Raw genomic sequence first — 20,262 nt, 5'->3', positions numbered from 1 at the left:
AATAAATAATTTTTTTTTTGTTCAACATTTATGGGAAATGTTTTATTTACTTCTTGTAATTTTTGAAAAACATCCCTACTCATGTTTTTTCTTTTTTTCATTAATAGCTGTGACTATGCTTAGTATTACCTCTCGCGTTATATTTAACCCGTTTGCATCGGTAAATTTTTCTCTGAGTTATTGCTCCTTCAGTGATTTAAAGCAAATATATGAATATTAGAAAACACAGAATTCATTTAATCTGATTTATTGTATTTAACAGTACTTTTCTATATATATAAACATTTTATTTAATTTTTAAAATAACGCGTGCGACATGCGAAGTGGCTAGCTTTCTACTGACCCCGAAATCCTTCCTTTTCTGTTACATAATGACCTCTTGACGGCAAACTGGCGGCACCGACTTTTTCGACGACTTGCCACATCAGCCACAAAGAGTTAAATACGTTCAGCGCACCACTCTAACGGCTTCAAAATTAGACAATTTCAAATAATTTGACGAAACTACTATTAGAAGTAGAACTTTCCCACCATTATTTAAATTTGATAAATATAATGAACTTCAAAACCCATATATTACAAAAAATAACAAAATTCAAATGACAGAAAAACATAGAGATACCCAAATAGAGGCACTTTTTTTATTTTTTCTTGCTGAAAAAGTTAATTCAAAAATGTATAAATGTAATATACATAGACATAAAGTTTTTTAATTAACCCATCGATAAAGCCCTAAGTCACTTTGTATAGAATGTATTAATGAAGATGTGTACCAGTTTTTTGGTCAAGTGGCTAAGAAATCTTATTAAGTTCTCGTGCCTATAGTTTTGAAAAATATTTTTTTAAGAAAAATGCAAGGTATATAAAAAAGCTCTTTGTGCAGCGTTGTCTTCACATAATGATAACTTCTCTAATTATAAAGCGTTTTTCAGTAAGAGCGCTTCAACTTTTTTTTTGAATAAAACACAAACGGTTTGATTTTTTTAACTAATGTTTTTTTTATTATCGAGTTTGAACATATACATTTAAGTATGAAACTCGATTTTTTTTGCATGACCACCGCGTGCACGTTTTTCGAAGTCCAATCGTTGAACCCAATTTTCGACCACTCTTTTGCATAAATCGGCCGAAATTCCAGCAATTTCGCGTTCAATATTGGCTCTGAGCTCACAAATCGTCGCCGGCTTGTTGCTGTAGACCAATGACTTCACATAACCCCAAAGAAAATAGTCTAGAGGCGTCAAATCACACGAGCGCGGCGACCATTCGACCGGTCCATTTCTGGAAATAATGCGCTCATCGAACTTCCTCTTCAACAAATCAATTGTAGCGAGTGCTGTGTGGCTTGTGGCCCCGTCCTGTTGAAACCACATGTCGTCTAAGTCCATACCATTCAATTGCGGCCAAAAATAATCGTTTATCATGATCGTTCTCGTCAACGAAAAAATATGGGCCAATTACGCCTCCGGCATGTAAACCGCACCAAACAGTGATTTTTTCGGGATGCAACGGTGCCTCATGAATCACGTGTGGATTGCTTTCTGCCCAGTAACGCATATTTTGCTTGTTGACAAAGCCATTGGGCCAAAAGTGAGCTTCATCACTGAAGATGATTTTTTGGAAAAAATCTGGATCACTTTCGATTCGACAGAACGATTATTTTCATAAAAAATTTGCACGATTTGCAATCGTTGCTCAAGTGTGTAGCGTACCATGATGAAATGTACTAATGAAGTTTACAAACAACAAGCGAAAAATAAAAAATATTGCGTCGTTCGCCCTCCCTATCGGAAAAAAGTTGAAGCGCACCTATTGAAAAACGCCTTATAAATATTTTTATCGGAAATTTCCTAAATAGTTGCATTAATTTAAAATTAATCAAAAATATAGATTTTTATTTTATTTGTTGAGCTCTTTGACAAACTATTCATAACTCAAAGAATCCAATAAAAATTATTTATTCTCCAAAAATTTGGCCAATACGGCAGTTAGCTAGCTTATTTTTTTTTTTGTTTCTTCAGAAATATTTATTTTCATATGTGCCCATAATTATGAAAGTGGTCAAAGTCATATATTTCTAGTTTCGAGATATTTAATGAATTGTTTTTGAACGAGTTAAAAGATATTTTTATATTATGCGACGTTGTAATTTATAATGTTCTTAGTCTTGATTAATTTAAATTTATAATCATTATGAAATTTTTTATGAATTTCATACAAAAATGTGGTTTTTATAGCTCTAATTGACTAAGACCATTTCCAAAATTAATTGAATGTCCTGTAAATGACTTAATGTAAAAATGAACTATAAGTTTTATTTGAAACAATAACTTTAATGAAATAATTCACGAGCATTTATTAATTATTTTTAAAAAGTAATTTATTTTTATCATTTTTTCTAGTTTTTAAGATTCTTAAAATGTTCATAATATCTTTATGCTTTTCTTCCGTTTTCGAGCTTTCGAACTTGCAAAAATTTAATTTTATCAAAATTTGGTTTAAAGGAGAGATGTATTCTGAAAGTGAAAATAAATGAGAATGGACATGAAAAAGACTAGTCGGTTGTGTTTACGCATCTCTTCTTCTTCTTAATTGGCGCGATAAAAAATTAGTGCACATATTCATAGTGTTTGTTGTCGTTATTAATAGGCGTATTCACTTTTCGTATTCTTCAAAATATGTTCGGTTAAGTGTGAGAAAATGTTAGCAAAAAGCAAATAAATGGTCATTTGTCGCTCAATGCCATAGCAAAAACTTTAAATAGTCCGAAAAGTACGCTAACTTTTGTATTAAAAAAGTTTAATAAAACCTTGTCGGTTGAATGAAGGCCTGAAAGTGGAAGAAAAAAGGGTTTGTGTCGCAGTCACAAGCCAAAGAAGTGGTGACATTATTTCGAAAAAAGCCTTGCCTTTCACTTCGAGATGCTGCAAAACAGGTCTATAGGTCGAAGGGTTACGTCCAAAAAGTGTGCAAAAGTGAAGGTTTACGATAATAGATAAAAAGATAGTAGCACCTAATCGAAATGATAAAGCAAATAAGAGTGCTAAAGCACGTGCGTGCGTTATACTGTCAAGACATCCATAAATATGGCTGTGTGGTTATGGACGATGAAACATACGTCAAAGCCGACTTTGAACAGATTCAGGGCGCTGGATTTTATACTGCAGCGAAGAGAGGAAGAGTTCCAGGTGCCTTTAAGCTAAAAATGTCGGGCAAGTTTCCTAAAAATTATTTGGTTTGGCAAGCCATCTGTCAGTGTGGTATGAAAATCAAAACGTTCATTACCACGGGCACTACGAATGAAATTTATATGAAGGAGTGTTTGCAAAAACGTTTGCCGCCGTTCATTAAACAACATACAGACTTAGTGCTATTCTGGTCTCATTTAGCATTGTTTCATTATAGCTGTCTTGCCATGAACGGCGTAAATATTGTTCAAAAGAACCACAACTAACCAAACTGTCCACAATTGCGACCCATTGAAAAATATTGAGCAATTGTTAAAAGGAAATTACTAAAAAAAAGAAGAAATTCAAAATGAGTAGCAGCTTGAAATAAATTGGCAGAGAGCGGTAAATACCGTAAGAAAAACTAATACCTATCGCCCAATGAGAGAAGTCAAATCTAAAATGTGACATTTTTAATAAAGAAGAAAATAAAAGAAAAATGGGTTTTGATAGCTTATACAAATCTTATGTTATAATGATTTTAGCCCATCCAATATTTTTCGTGTTCATTGTTTATGAAATCGAAATAAAATGTTTTAGGATGTCAGTCACGTTATTTAATAACCACGCCTTGTATTTAGGTATTACTTCTGAAGATACAAGGTGGCTTAAAATTAATCCCCCTATCAGAAGAATTAAAATTTTTGAAAATGAAGTACGTCAATCCTATTTGGCAATTGTGAATTAGACAGCTGCAGTATACAAACAGACAAAAGCGCTTTATTTTTTTCTTTTATTTTTAGTAAAAAAGGTATTCAAAACCAAATTGAATGTTTAATTTTGCGCCACCTTGTAATTATGTTGAATTATTGAAAAAAAAAAAAATTATTAAAATAATCGCCTTTCTTAAAAAAATACGCCACCTTGTAATTATGTTGAAGTATTAAAAAAATAATTATTATTAAAATGATAACATTTTTTTTTCATTACGCCACCTTGTAATTATGTTGAAGTATTAAAAAAATAATAATTATTGTTGAAATAATCACCTCTCTTAAAACAAAACTACTATTGAAATATATTTTTCATTTGATTTAGTAATAAAACTGTTAAAATCTGTAATAAATCCCAAAATATAATGCAAAAAATGTCAATCTTTTCTCAGCAGTAGTAAAACACCTTTCGAGCCGAAATTAGTTTTGATATTGTTATTGAAACGAGGTGTAATCCTGGCACCCCTCAGCATGCATTTTGTAAAACAACTTTTGTTCTATTCCAACACAAACGGAATTTTCACAGGCATATACATACATAATCACCAAATCCCTGAAATATTTTAGCCATACGTCAAAGTCTTGTTACAGTCCAATTATTTATTCACGACGAAATTTTTAATTAGTTAAGAAAGGTGCAAATGAACGAGATTTGTGGTTGTGTACGCGGAAACATTTGCCTTTGTAAGGCGACACATTTTTGCTGCTTTTCGCGTATTCGAACTTTGGCATGCCAAACTTCTTGCTTGAGGTTATAAATTTTAAATATTTTAAGATTGTTATTCTCTTTTCTTTGTTTTTGTTTTCTTACTCTCACGTTTTCGCACCACAAGTAGGTGCCAGCTAGGGGGGTATCTTGGTTCCCACGTTAGTAGCGAAGTGGTCGAAATTTATAGGATTTGTAGCAGGTTACAAAATTACATTAATTATTCCTTTGTTGCTTTGCTACAAAAAAATTTATATCTTTTCATGGCTTGGTGGTGTTATTTGCTTATGCGGAATTTAATTTAAGTGACTGTAAATTAGTTTTACATAAAATATGTCTTTCAAATTGAAATTGGCTCTCTTTAAATTGAATGTGATAGAACGCGCGTAGGATTTTGTGAAAAGAGAGTGAGCTGTAGGTTATTCTAGCATTACTACTCCTCTCTAATCATTTTTGTTGCCGCTACATTTTTGACTACAATTTTTACCGAAATTTCTGATTATGCAAGACAGGCAAACCCCCCTTTTTTATGTTTCCTACTGTATATTTTTTTTTTGTTCAATTTGTCTTCCATGCAGTTTGCACATTATTGAGGTGTTTAATTCTCTCTTCGAGATTGCAAAAAAATATTTCGAATTCAGTTGCGCAGTATTTACGTTGTCTGGCTACGTAACTATTGATAATTTTCACTTCTCGCATTGAGTTCAAGTTCCAAAGGTTTCCATAATAGATATCGTCGTCCTATACTGTACTTGGTATCTATCATACCAAAGGTCATCCAAGAAATTAAATAAGTAAATACATACATTCTGTCAAAAAAATATCGGGAATTATTCATTTAAATAGCGCGCGTTACACATATGTCTAAATTTTGTTGCTGGAATGTTGGTGGAACTGTTCTCTATAGTGTCGCAGAGTTTGAGCGTGATCTGTCAATTAGCTTGTTTTCGGCATTTAATTATATCAGTCAAACGCAGGTGTTCTCTGCGAGTTTCACTATGGATAAAAATATCGAACAAAGAATTTTGTGTTTTGAACGGGATTTCGTGTGCCGAATCGTTGAAAATTTGCACAAAGCCTACGGAGAGTGTGGTTTATCAAAAACACGGGTCTACGAGTGGTATACGGCTTTTGCAGAGGGCCGAGAATTCGTGGAAAATTAGCCTGGTCTGGTCGCCCATCAACGTTTTCAACGGATGAAAATGTCAAACTTCGACAAAGTCAAGGAAATGGTGCTGGAAAACCATCATAAGTCTGAGGGAGGTAACTCGTGACCTTAGCGTGTCTCACGAATCAATGTTGCGATTACGCCATCAATTGGCTGTTCCGCTCGTTACAAGAGAGTTGAATTTCTTTCAAGTAAATTCGGACCCAACGTGGGTATATGAGTTTGACATGCAAACCAGTCAACAGACGGCTGAATGACGCTAACCACATGAGCCGAAACCCAAAAAACCACGTCAAAGTCGGTAAAAAGTGAAAATCATGCTACTCGTCTTCTTTGATTATAATGGTGTTGTGTACTTAGAATCTCGGAACTCAAGAATATTATTTGGAAGTTATGTGACGTTTGAGAGAGACTGTGCGTAGGAAACGGCGCAATTTGTGGAAAGAAAACTCATGGATCTTGCACCATGATAACGGACCGTCTCACCAAGCTCGTATTGTGAACATTTTTTTGACCAAAAACTCGACAAATATCATCGAACAACCCCCGTATTTAGCCCCCTGCGACTTTTTCCTTTTCCCAAAACTTAATTTGCCACTTCGCGGACGCCGATTTGAGTCGATAGAGACCATTAAGGAGAATTCGCTGAAGAAGCTGAAGAGATTCTCTTCAATCGCGTTTAAAAGGTGCTTTGATGACTGGACTAATCATTGGCACATGTGTATTTCTTCGAATGGAGCCTATTTTGAAGGGGACAAAATAAATTTTGATGATAAAACAATTATTTTGCGTTTTATTGAACAATTCCCGGTACTTTTTTGACAAAATATATACAAATGTTTACTAAATAATTCTGTAGTTAATAACTAATAATACCATGCATGTATGTATTCATACTAATTGTTGTTTTGTTTCTTTGTCATTACAGCCGACGCTTTAACTTTTCTGGACCATCGCACAGAGATTTCATAGGAGACCGTTCACGAAATAAAGTAATAAACCAAGATTATTTGCCCAATTTACTATATAGTATCTCTTGAAAAAAAAAAATGTTTATCCTCACCGAATTTTTATATTTTCAAAAACAATTTCCAGTATACACACCATTCAGAATCATATCACCGTTCCAATTATGATTATCAGCAACTCACTGACCAGCCTCCCTATTATAAATCACACTGGACTCAAAATAGATATAACAGTGGACCCAATAACAGAAATAACAACCGTTGGCCAAACGACTATAAATTCAATAATTACAATAAGTTCAATACTAATTCGGACTACCAACAAAATGAGCCAGATCGGCGAAGAGATAATTCAATGCCGCCGTATGGTAATGAATCGGATAGGAGATCTCTGAATCAAAGAAATACAAGTAGTGAAACAGCAATCGTGAGAGCTGATAAAAAGGCTGAGTCTACACCGCCTGCAATTTATCAAACTCCCGACTCTGCTACTGCTAAAAATTCTATTCAGGATTCTTCTGAGCATAACAAGAAAAAAGCAGAAAATTCAAACCCGGCATCAAATAGTAAAACTGCTGAACACCCTAAAATAAATGAATTGAGAACTTCTCCGAGAAAAAGATGGACTAAATTAAATCAAAATAGTCTAAACAGAACAAATGGAAATAAACGCAAATTATCACCAAATAGTGCCAAGACAAAGAACTCACCGAACACTCGTCGCGAGACTTCCAGGGAAAACTCAAGCAGTAGTAAAAGAGATAACAGTAGAAAAGATATAGGGACCAAAAAATGTGCGGAAGTAAGTAATAAAGATACTGGTAAAAGCCTAGGAAAGAATTCACTATCAAACTTAAGAAAGAATAAAGAACAACGTCCAGTAACTACAAATAGAAATAAAGAAGAAAACAAATCTCTAGAAAAGTCTTCGGAGCAAACAAATCAAAATTGTATTATAAAGTTAGATAAACGATCAACTACAACAGAGAGGTGTGAAACGAAGAGCAGAAGAGATTCCAAAGAAAGTAGAGACGAACATTCAGTTATTAAATCTAAAACCAAAGAAACTCAAGTCACTGCAAATACACATACTGTTTCAGCACTAACATCTACCGGCCCCATTTCTACAAGAGTTGAGAAGAGTTCAGAAAATTTGGAAAAAGTGCATACACCTTCACAAGACACTAGCATTGTTTCAGATGGTGATGTAAATTATTCAGAGAAAGAAAATAAGACTGATACTGTGGATCATAATCTAGACACAGATATAAGTGCAACAGATGCTGTGCTAACATTTAATTCCAGCTGCAAGATCCCACAAACTGAGACGAATATCCAAGATGAACACCCTATAATTGATTGCAGTAATGACAAGGTAATAACAACATTTTCTACACCCAATGCCGCAAGCATTGATATTGATCTAAACACCTCAGACTTGTCTGAGAGTCGCGAAATTATTCATAAGGAAATTTCCAGCCTCGAGTGCAGAGTGTCGCCAATAACAGAAGTAAACGACAAGCCACGAATCTCCATAATTCCGCTTTCACGACTCATACGTAACGAACTCATCAACGAATTGACAGATGACTCGAGTGTTACAGAAATTGAGGACACACCTGCACCTTTATTAGCTGCAGGTACACCGAACAAACGCATCTGTCGTCCTAACCTTGTCAAGAGACGTCGAAAGATTTCGACCTGTAGCAATTCAAGTGGCACCACAGAAAATCTCATTGAGAAAGTAGCCGGCATGGATAAATTTGGCATCAAACAAGTGATTAATAGTAGTGGAACACGCTTCGATGAAGCATTAAAAGCACAAGCACGCAAACGTTTGCGTGAAGAGATCCGAAAGCAATTGAAATCAATGAATCTGGAAGCAGCAAAAGATTCCGAGAATGTAAATTTTGTGCCCGATGATATTGTAGACGCGATATGCATACCAGATGTGGTCTTGGAAGAGATACGCAAGGCTTTTGGTATAGAGATATTTTATAAACACGACTTGACGGGTACAGTAACACCCAATGCGCAAACTTCAGATACCCAAGCGGAAGATGTTACTCGAGATGTAGTGCTAAACAAAGAGAGTACAGTACCGTTGAATGCCTCAGCGCCACTGCAAGAAAGTCTCGTTGAGACGACTTCAACAGCAGTGCAGCCGGAAACGGAAAGTGTTTGTAAAACCAACAATTTCCCAGCAGAAGGCACAACAACACAAAATAAAGAAGTTTCAACAGAGTGCAACAAAGTAAAGGAAAGAGTCGAAGACCCTTTGATCTCTAAAACGGCGCAAACAGATAAAGTGTCTGCTGTGGATAATGAGAAAAAGATACAGGATAAAAATTCAAAAAGGCGCCGAATTCCAACAGGGCGTCAAAGTAGTCGGCAACAAGCCAACAAAGATGTAATTTTCATTGGCTTGTCATCCTCTTCGAGCAGTTCGTCGTCTTCCAGCTCGAGTAGTAGTTCCGATACAGAATCAGAGTCGTCAGCCAAAAGTACTTCTTCCTCTGTAAAACGTCGGCGGCTAAAACTACGAGTAGATGCACAAAATATCGTCGAAAGCTTTGAGAAACTCATATTTCCTAGTCTCAGTGAGAATTTGAGAACTCGCTATCGCAACAAATTCTCGAACTCTACGTACACGCGACTACATTTCATTTCTTGTATCTGCACTAGCGAATACAATACCCGAAAATTTACTAAACCCGAGATTGCAAAAATACAATCAAATCTCAAATCAGAGGATCGTACTGTTGCTTTAGAGTTTCTGATGCGTGAAATTGTCAATGTTTTTAACAAGCAAAAAGAGGCTGCAAAAAAAGAACGCGGAAGCAACAAAACAAGAAAGAGTGCTGAAGGACATGCAGAAGAGACGTCGAGCGCGCAAGGCACGAGCAAAGGGGATGATGGAGGCAGCATTTTTCATTCAACCGACAAAGCTAATGGGATTTCCACGCAAGTAGTAAACGGCACCAGTGGCAAAAGTAACAGCAGCAGCAGCAGCGCTAATAAGAAAAATGCCAATGCAGCAGAAAAAGTTAATGTTGGAAAAAATTGCGTGCAATCAAAGCCAACGCAGATGCTTATGCCGACGAAAAATCAACATCAAAGTGTGAATGAGCAAACATTAATGAGCAAAGGAGCAGGAGAGAGTGCTAAAGAGAAAAGTGCTAACAATGCTAAAAACACAGATGAGGTGGTTGGTAAAAGGCAGAGGCAAGATGTAGCCTCTGAAGCGAACAAAAATTTACATGAAATGAACAACACCACTAATCAAGAAGATCCTAATAGGAATTTAGTGGCAAGTGTAGCAACACGTCAGCACCTCACCCCTACTAGTCCCACCACTGAAGATAATGGAACTGTGCATGAGCAACAGCAACAGCAGCAGCAGCAGCAAAATAATACGGCTTTGGACAGCAGCATCAACTCTCCGATTCATTTAAATGAGTCGAGTAGTAGTACCGGCCTGCAATCCCCACTTACAAGTCGCACATTATTTGATAACAAATTGAATGGCAGTAGCACGCCAAATCCTTTAATTATATTGGAAAATAGTATTCATGGGATTTGTGGTATCTCAAGCATGCCATCTTTGATCTCTAACACGCTCTTCCCAAATGTAGATCTAGAAGCTTTGCGTCAGCGAAACATCTTAGGTGAATTCGTTGTCAACAATTTACGCGAATACGATATGAAGTTGATGGAATTGCACAAGCGCAAAATGTTCATCGAAGAGATGATACTCAAACTGCAAAAAGACAAAATGGAAGTAGATATGCAAACAATGCAACTGCAAAATGAAAAATTCTTATTGCTAAATACCGCTATGACTGCAGCTGCCAGCGAATTGCCAAAACGTGAAGCAGCTGCTGTAGCAAGAGCATCACCTGTACCCTCTAGCCCGCCATTGCAAAATGCAGATGCACAACCTCAAACGTCATCCACATCTGGTGCGCCCTCAAACACAACCACTACTGCTATGCAAACCATAAATCCAAATCGCCGCAAGCGTAAAGCTAACGATAATATTGCACTGAACGGTAAGCGTAAACGCGGTCCACGTAAACGTGGTGGTGGTGGTGGTGGAAAAAATGCCAGTACAGAAAGTGCAAAACAGCAATCAAATCGAAAATCCACAACCGAGACAATTGAAACACCATCGCATATTTCTAATTCTCCGATAGTAGGTGCAGCTGCACCCGAATGTACTACAAGTCCAAATGTTTCAGATTTAGAACAAAATTTAAATGATTGTGTGGGCATGCTCTGCTCTACTATAGATGTTAGGAGTGCGATTACCCAAGTGCATCTCTACGAACGTTGGATTATCGCTACTGGAGAAGATGGACATCTGTATCAGTTTAGTGCCAAGACGTTGAAAATGGAGAAGGAATTTGCCAAACACAGTGAAACTATTACACATTCATATTTGTGCCGTGAAAAGAAAGTGCTGTACACAACCTCACACGATGGATATATGAAGAAGACGGCATTGGAGGTAAGTGCGCGTATAATGGTTTTCATGCATGATGCAAGATGCAATATCCTTATGTAGCAAGTAAAACTATAGCTTGTAAGCATAAATGTGATTGATCATACATACTAGGTTGTTCAAAAAGTTTGGCGGTTCGATAAGAAAAACACAATTTTATGGTTTGAAATACACTTTGTTATTCAGTATAGTCTCCCTGAGCATCGATACACTTGTTCCAACGGAATTCCAATTTATGAATTCCATCTGCAAATACGCTTCTACAGCTGTAATAACTTCAACATTTGATGAAAAACGCTTAACATTAATGAATTTTTTAGATCAGCAAACAAATGGAAGCTGCTAAGGGTCAAATCTGAATAAGGTGAATGCTGCAACAATTCGAAGTTTAATTCATGGATTTTAGCAATTGTCAAAATGCTCTTGTCTTTTTCACGAATTCTTTCCTTTAGCTGGTCTAAAAGGTAACAATAAAATTCAGAGTTTATTGTTTTACCAGTTTGCTTGTAATCCAAAAATAAAATTCCTTTTGCATCCCAAAAAGCTGATACTAACAACTTCTTGGTCGATTTCTGAACAAGAACTCGTTTCAGAGTTGAAGAACCAGGTTCACACCACTCTTTAGCCTCTTGTTTTGATTTAGGATCATGATTATAGACCCAAGTCTCATCCATACTTATAATATAAATCGACGCACAAAATCCACTTTATTCTTGGAAAAACGCTCTAAATGTTTCTGGAAAAGTCGCATTCGAATGTTTTGTTTTTTCATTCTTAGCGTGTGGTACCCATTGGGCGCACAACTTTCTGAAATCCAATACTTCAGACAAAATATTGCTTACTCTGCTCTCTTTGAGTCACTCGACGTTTTTCCAATACGATATCCTGTATTTTTTCTACGATTTCTGGTGTTGCTGCTGTTTTTGGACGTCCTTGACGTGGATCGTCTTCAATGCTTGTACGACCACGTTTACATCTTTCTACTATACGATTTAATGGCGCAAAGTGCTTCTACACTTTCAATAATCGTTCATAAATTTGATTTGCTTTTAAACCTTCTAAAAGTAAAAACTCAATCATTGCACCATACTTGATTTTTCCATTGTAGAAAATACTGTGACACGTCGTTAATAAATGGCTTGTAAACAAAGAATGAATTGACACATTAAAGTGGATCTTCACAGAGCCCGGAATAAAACTATTATTGGGAAATTTGAGTCAACTGTTCCAGTAAAACGAAAGAAAAAAACACCACTGCTCCTTCGTCCCGGTCGTTAAATTGGAAAACATTAGCACAGTAAGAAAAATTACTTGCAAAAAACTTTTCCGGGCAGAATTATTTTTTGATATTCCACAGTAATGCTGTGGCCAAAATCGTTAGATTTAAGATTACTTTTTGTGGGGCCTTATCAAAAAATAGAGCTTATGTAATTCAACAATCAAAGCTTTGAAAGATAATATTATATTTATTGTCATCGAAAAAATCGAATCTTATAACACATGGGCTGGAAAGACCCGAGCCTAAAAAAGAAAACACGTTCTTTTTTGTTCAAAATTTGCTTTACCAGGTGTGTTCAAACAGTATCGCTAATTTTGTGTTTTTTCAAAAATTATTTATTTATTCATTAATATCTATTTTGCCCCCTTTAAAGTAATCCCCATGAGGTATTATGCCTTTGTGCCAACGTTTTTTCCAATCTTCGAAACACTTCAAAAAATCATTTTTTTTTTTAATCTTGTTCAGCTCCTCCTTCGATGCCGTTTTTATCTCCTCAATCGTAGCGTAGCGTTGTCCTTTCATGGGCCTTTTCAGTTTCGGGAACAAAAAAAAGTCACAGGGGGCCAGATCGGTGGCTGTGGTATCATTAGTGTGTTGTTTTTGGCCAAAAAGTCGCGCATAAACAAGGATGTGTGAGCAGAGGCGTTATCGTGATGCAAGAGCCAATTTTTGTTCTTCCACAAATCCGGGCGTTTTGGCGGATTGCTTCGCGCATAACTTGCATGTAATATTCCTTATTAACCGTTTTACCCTGTGGCAAGAACTCATGATGCACAACGCCCCTGCAAATCCAAGAAAACGGTAAGCAAAACTTTTACATTCGACCGACTCGGCGCGCTTTTTTCGGTCTTGGTTCGTGCGGCAGCTTCCATTGAGATGATTGAGCTTTGGTTTCCACGTCATAACCATAAACTCACGAGTTATGACCCTCTGGAGCAAATTTGGGCCGTCGCGGGCAGAGTCCAACATCTCATTAGCAATATTCATGCGATGCTGGTTTTTGGTCGAAATTGAGCAGTTTTGATACGATTTCGCCGCGACCCCTCTCATGCCCAAATCATTAAAAAAATTGAATGGCACGAGCCAATCGATATGTCTAGGTCCTCAGCAACTTCTCTAACAGTGATTCGCCGATTGGCCAATACCATTTTCTTCACTTCATCAATTTTTTCGTCTGTTGTTGAAGTGCTCGGGCGTCCGCCACGCTTTTCATCGTTCACGTCTTCTCGGCCTTCTAAGAACATTTTGTACCACCGATAAACGTTGCTTTGGTCCAAAGTAGCTTCTCCGTATGGCACAGTCAACATTCGGAATGAATCCGCGCACTTAATCTCGTTTTTCACACAAAATTTGATACAAAATCGAAGACGAGACGAAACCCGTGCAAGCAAAGGAACTGTCAACAATTAACTGAACACTCAAAATGGCCTAACTCGTCGGCATGAGGGAGAGACATGAGTACCAACATATCGCCACAAAAAAATCGATTCGAATATACGTATCCTGCGAAAATTCAAAATTCGCGATACTTTTTGAACACGCCTCGTATTCATCAACGTAATTTCCATCAAGAACAACAAACATTCCAGCGCCACTCTAACATTTCAATACCACTTATGTGGAACGATTTATCTTTTGCCTCAAAATAGGCCTCAGTTTCAGTGATAACCTCTTCATTCGAGCGATTTTTTTTAGGTCTGCGAACAGCCAGTAGTCGCTAGGAGCCAAATCTCGCGAGTACGGTGGATGTGGGAGCAATTCGAAGTTCAAGTAGTTTTGCCTTTGTTCCGATTTACGTGTGATTCATTTGGTTTTGGTCAACAGTGATCAAACGCGGCACCTCTTTGAACAGAGCTTTCTCATGGTCTAAAGCTCATGCAATATAAAGCCATCACGTTACTTTGATATCTTTACGATGTCACTTAACTCACGCAACTGCACTTTTTGTCCATTCACAACGATTTTGTGGATGTTTTTGATCTTTTCTGGTGTTACCGCCTCATTTGGATGCTCAGTGCGTTGTGCATCTCTGGTGTCTCTACGACCACGTTTGGAATCAGCAAACGATCCTTTTATTGTTATTTCTGATGGAGCGGAGTCCCCATAACACGTTTCAAGCCATTGCTGCACTTGAACGGTCTTCTTCCCCATCAAGAAGCAGTGTAGAATTAAAACACGAAATTCTTTTTCATCCATTGTACCGAAACGCCTCCCAAACTTCAAACAAATTGGTCGATAACTTTTTGAGTTACAACACGAGCAGTTTTTAAAAATACAGTTTCGAGATAAATGAGTTTAAAGTTTGAGGTACAGGAACGCGCGGACCGCTCTCTAGATGGTTAAGAGGCTACAGAAGCTATAATACAATATTAGGAATTTCCGCATGAAAATTTCACATAATATTCTTAGAATACTATACTTTCAAAATATCGAAAAAAAATCGATTTTTTGAAAATATCACATTTCCCCCCTTATGTTCAAGGAGTACCGAGAATTCAATTCTTCATTGACATTTGAGCGACTCCATGTCGAGTGGTCGAAGTGTTTTGGACGCTGTGATGAATTTTTCTGGAAATTATTTTATTTGTGGCCTTGAGTGTAATGAGAAGTAAACTGGAAAATTTTAATAATCTTATTCGATGTTTCAAAGTTTAATATGGAAAATATTATTTCATTCATTTCCTGGTTTCCTTTTCATTAATTTTAAAATTTGTAATATTAAATGCATTTATTTTTCTTGTTTCAATTAGAACTTCGCCTTAGATATACAGTCCGTATATCTGCAGGAGCCACTACAATGTATGGAGGTGCAATGGGATGTGGTTTACATCGGCAGCAGATGGGGCAATATTTTCACTTATGACATTGCGGTAAGTCTACAAAAAACAAAAGATTCTTAGAATAAGATTCTTAAGGGGTTAGGGGTAGTCAGAGCCCCGAAAAAATTATGATTTTCAGTAATTTTTTTTGCTACTCAATTGCTTTATTTTACAAAAATAAAGACGTAGCATTAACATCATATTTCGACTTGACTTTAACAAAATTTCAAAAACAAAAATTAATAATTGTAAAAGTTATCGCTGTTTGTGTGGAGCCCGTTTCTTCCGAAGTCCCTTACGGTGATCATCACAAGTCCTTGGAGATTCATCTAAAATCCATCGGTCAAGAGAAATTAGTTTTATTAATAGATTATCTTGTGCCTGATCGAGCCTTGTTTTCCAAATTAACAATATGACGGCCTCAGGAAATGTTTTTCAGATTTTCGAGAAAAAAACCCACAATTAATTCTTAAAAAAAAATCAAAATATTAAAAAAAAACCTTCGATCAGGCACGAGTTTGTTATGTTTTTCAAAAGCAGTATAATTTTTATTGAAGTCTACCAAGCGGTTTTTAAGTTACAGGGATCACCAGTTCAAAAAACACAGTTTTGAGAAAAATGCCTTTAAAGTTTTGCGAACGCTGCGTAGCGGCCGAGCGCACTTTGTTAATTATCGAAAACCTCAAAAAGTATTTGCCGGATTCACTTCAAATTGTCACACAATATTTTTAAGAAATCGATATGAGCGAGATACCATAACTCAATACTAGAGCATCTGCGTTTCTAGTTGTTCACCATCACTCAGAATTTTTTTTAAAGAATAAAATAAAACAGTTACAGAGGGTATACGATTGTTCAATGCTAGTGTCTCAATTGAAATAATTATAGTGTATGATCAACTTTTCATACTGAAAAAAAATATTAATTCCAATTCAATAAACAATTGGTCCTGTTCAATAGCCTTGTGGTAAAATAAAACACCAAATATAAAAAACAAAAATATATTCCTCCTCCGACTATTTCGCATACAAATATAAGTGAGTAATAAAATTTAGAAATTCTTTTATATACGAACTTTCGGACCCAAAAAAATTAAAAAAAAACTCTTGCCTGACCTATCGACCGGTCTGCCTACTATTTTATGTTGCCCCTGAGAGGTCAATGGTTTTTTTGAGATATTTTTTCATATCAGAAATGCTCTCGGAGATTTGCCATTGCCTGCAGAGAAACGGTCGTTATTAGAAAAACTGTGTCTCTACGAGTAACACGGGCGGCTTTTATGAAAACCATCGGTATAAATTTGTGCCACTTTTGCACCATAAAAGCCTCCAAGTTCTCAAACTCTCTGATTTATTACAACAAGTAGTCACAGTTTCTTGAGATTATTCGGCCAATAAACTTCGCCCAATAATGTGATGGTTTACATACTGCAAGGCTTGTTACACGGTGTTGAATCGTTAAAACTTAAAAAAACTTGTTATGATGTCCACAACCAAAAAGTCATAACTTGTTTTCCCTCGCCCTCAGATGATTATGTTGACTTCATTAATTTTAACTTCTTTAGTTTTGATTTGACAGTGACTTTTTCTGGATATGTATGGTGGGGATAGTTTCGTGATAATTATTACTCAAAATACGTAAATTTTGCTTATTCACAAATCAAGTTCAAATTACAGTTAGTTTCACAGTAAAACATTAGTATTTCAGAGTCTTAACCAAGCGTTAGCATAAAAGTGAAGCCCCAAAAAGATTTTGATCCACTTTAGCACAATTTTTTTATATTGGGCTAAAGATTATATTATTGTAATAAAATTAAATTTGAAATTAAAGTTAAAATTTAATAAAAATAATAATAAAAAATAATAAAATTTTAGCGCAGAATTTTTTGTGTGTTACTTAAAACCCAACTTTTACTTAAATGGATATTTTATACCATTTTTTGTTTGTTTGAAGAATATTTATGAAAACTCTTCTACAATTTGTTAACATTATTCGGATGTGAGTGTTCTTATGGTAATTTGAAAACAAAAATATCGGATTTCGCTCGTTTGCTGGAAAAGTGTCGTAATCCACAGAAATAATTTTTTAGATCCATCGGTAGGCGATCTTTTTACTTGGACGACTGAAATCTCTATCAAAAATTCTAAGAAATATGCAATATTATCACAGTGAAAATTAAATATTTGAATAACACAAGTTTTCTATAATAATGAGATTAGGTTAGTTTAAATGGCCTGTGGCCATTGGCCTTCTTTTTCAAAATGTTCAGGTACATCCATGTGTTTTCTTCCATGAAATACAAATTTCAAACTTCCTTCTCTGATGTGCATCTTCAAACCATGACGTGACCACCACCGTATTTGATCCTATCCGAAAATATTAAATTTACTTTAGTCAGTAAAAAGCGCATTTTTTCGAATAGTTTCGAAGTCTTCACTAAGTTTTTTATAAGCAGTGTTGTGAATACCGTTATTCAGGTTGCAATGCACCATTGTCGATACGATATGGCAATATCGCTTGCCTTCGCTGGGAATGTTAGTTGTCAACGCTAAATTTTATGATTATAGAGAAACAGCTGAAATAGAAGTGGGAACTGCGAAATAAGCTCTATTTGACAACCGGAGTTCTATCAGGTCAGTCCATAAGTTCGTGCGTTTTTTAAAGGTGCAATATCCGGAGAGTATGGTGGATGCGGCATTAGCTCCCATCCGAGTTCGTTCAGTTGCCTCATTCAGGTTTGATAGCTGATGGGAATAATAATCAGCAGTTATCGTCTGGTTTGGTTTCAAAAGTTCATAATAAACAATACCGGCCATATCCCACCAAATAGACAGGAGAATCTTCTTGGGGTGAAGGCCATCTCTAGGGGTCGGTTCTGGTGTTTCATCTTTATCTAACCATTCTCGTCTGCGAACAGGATTATTGTAAAGGACCCAGTTTTCATCGCCAGTAACGATACGGTTAAAAAAACTTTCATTTTCAAGCCATTGCAGCACCGGAGAACACACATTCACTCTCTGCTGAAGGTTGGCGACAGAAAGTCTATGCGGAACCCATTTTCCCAGCTTTGAAACCTTTCCCCGACTGAACCAGGTGCCTGTGAACTGTTCCATACGATGAATTTAACCTCTGAGCTATCACATCGACTGTTAAATTTGGCTCAGCTTCCATGAGTTCGAGCATGGCGTCGGAGTTAAAGTCTTCAGGACGACCGGCGCGCGGCGCATCCTCCACGTTGCAGTTACCACTTCGGAATTTTGAAAACCACTTTTGCGCAGTCCTTACACTCACGGTATCCTCTCCGTTAGCAGTGTTTATTTATGCAGCAGCAGTTGTTGCATTTTTACCTCATTTACCACATATGCCACTTTACCAAAAAATATAAAATATGCCTCTTATACAAGTTTGAAGATTCCATTTCATTTTTTAACAACACGTGCTTCTATCCGCGATTAAAATCACTTGTTGAATGCACAATATATCAAAGAAAATATAAATAGTTCCGTTATATTCCGCGAATAATTTTTTGTATGCAAAAATCGTGCAAAAGTGAAATTATGGGTAAAATACGCACGAACTTATGGACTGACCTGATATTTCCACTACTTCTGCAAGTGATTTGCAGCAAGCGGTATATACTTTTTTGATACATAACTTTATACAAGCAATCACAAATTTTTTCTAAATACATACAATTCAGCTTCAGAAATTAATTAATCCGATTGTTGCTTGTTTTTGTTTTATTGTGTACTCTGCTCTCAACTTTACGACATTTTACGATACACTGGTAGTGGCATGCCTTATATTGAAGATTTTAGCAATATCTCGATTGCCTTTTTCGTAGTTATATTTTTAATAGTAAAAGGAAACTACTTTTCAGAGATCGCTCTATCGTGAAATTCCCACAACCGAATGGTAATTAATACACGAACCTACTAGAACTGCTCAATTAAAAAATCATCCATTATTACATATAAAGGGTGGTTAAGTTTCACGGGTCGGTGTTGATTTTGAATAAAATACAATTTTTTTTAGAAAATTATTGTCATTTCTCTTTATTGTGATAATATTGGTATGGCTCAATTATCATAAACCGCACCAAACAGTGACTCTTCGGTTTTTCGGCAATCACTCTTGGATTATCATTCGCCCAAATGCGGCAATTCTGCTTATTGACGAATCTACTGAGGTGAAAATGTGCCTAATCACTGAAGATAATTTTCACGAAGTGCGCGATATGCATTTTGATTTTAACGCCCGTTTTCATAATACCTTCTGCTCAAATATGAACGAGACGTTATCAATAAAACGGTCCGCGGATGACATATGGCAAAAATAATTTTTTGTTTTTTGGTAGCTTACATGGCAAATTTCAGCGTGATATGTCACATAGTTTGTTTTCTGTGCTACTGTAAACAAGTCAAGCTCGAGTGTGTTCTTCGAATTTAACGTTGGAAATTCAAGTTGAACAAAGAATTTGTTGGAAATTTTGTTATTCCAACAAAATTTCGGCTTCAGACGCCTTAAAAATGTTGCAGACAACCTATGGGGACTCTGCTCTATCGCGTGCACGTGTTTTCCAGTGGTACAAATCGTTCAAAGAGGGCCGTACATCGTCGCCCAGCAGCATCAGTAAACGACGAAAACATCGGAAAAGTAAAGGAAATTGTGCTTGAAAATCGCACAAATCGCAAAATCGTTTTAAAGCGTTTGCGCGAGAACATTCGTCTTAAAAGAAAGGAATTGTGGGACATCAAGTAATGGTTCTTGCATCACGATAATGCACCAGCTCACACATCACGTCTTGTTCGCGATTATTTGAACAAAAATAATGTTAATATCGTTCCGCAAGCACCGTATTCGCCTGATATGGCTCCA

The 20,262-nt window shown here is 36.3% G+C and overlaps 1 protein-coding gene across 1 annotated transcript in view; it reads left to right on the top strand.

Annotated features, from left to right (window-relative positions):
• LOC128870675 (serine-rich adhesin for platelets) overlaps positions 1-20,262 on the top strand; it is an 85,952-nt gene that overhangs the window by 54,377 nt on the left and 11,313 nt on the right. The window contains exons 2-4 of the mRNA XM_054113273.1: positions 6,743-6,806; positions 6,910-11,292; positions 15,316-15,435. Coding sequence (XP_053969248.1) covers positions 6,743-6,806; positions 6,910-11,292; positions 15,316-15,435 — 4,567 coding nt within the window. The remainder of the gene's footprint in view (positions 1-6,742; positions 6,807-6,909; positions 11,293-15,315; positions 15,436-20,262) is intronic.

The sequence above is a fragment of the Anastrepha ludens genome, chromosome 2, assembly GCF_028408465.1.
Source record: "Anastrepha ludens isolate Willacy chromosome 2, idAnaLude1.1, whole genome shotgun sequence".
NCBI lineage: Eukaryota > Metazoa > Arthropoda > Insecta > Diptera > Tephritidae > Anastrepha > Anastrepha ludens.
Note: the sequence above shows the minus strand (reverse complement) of the source record. Positions and strands in the feature narration are given on the sequence as shown.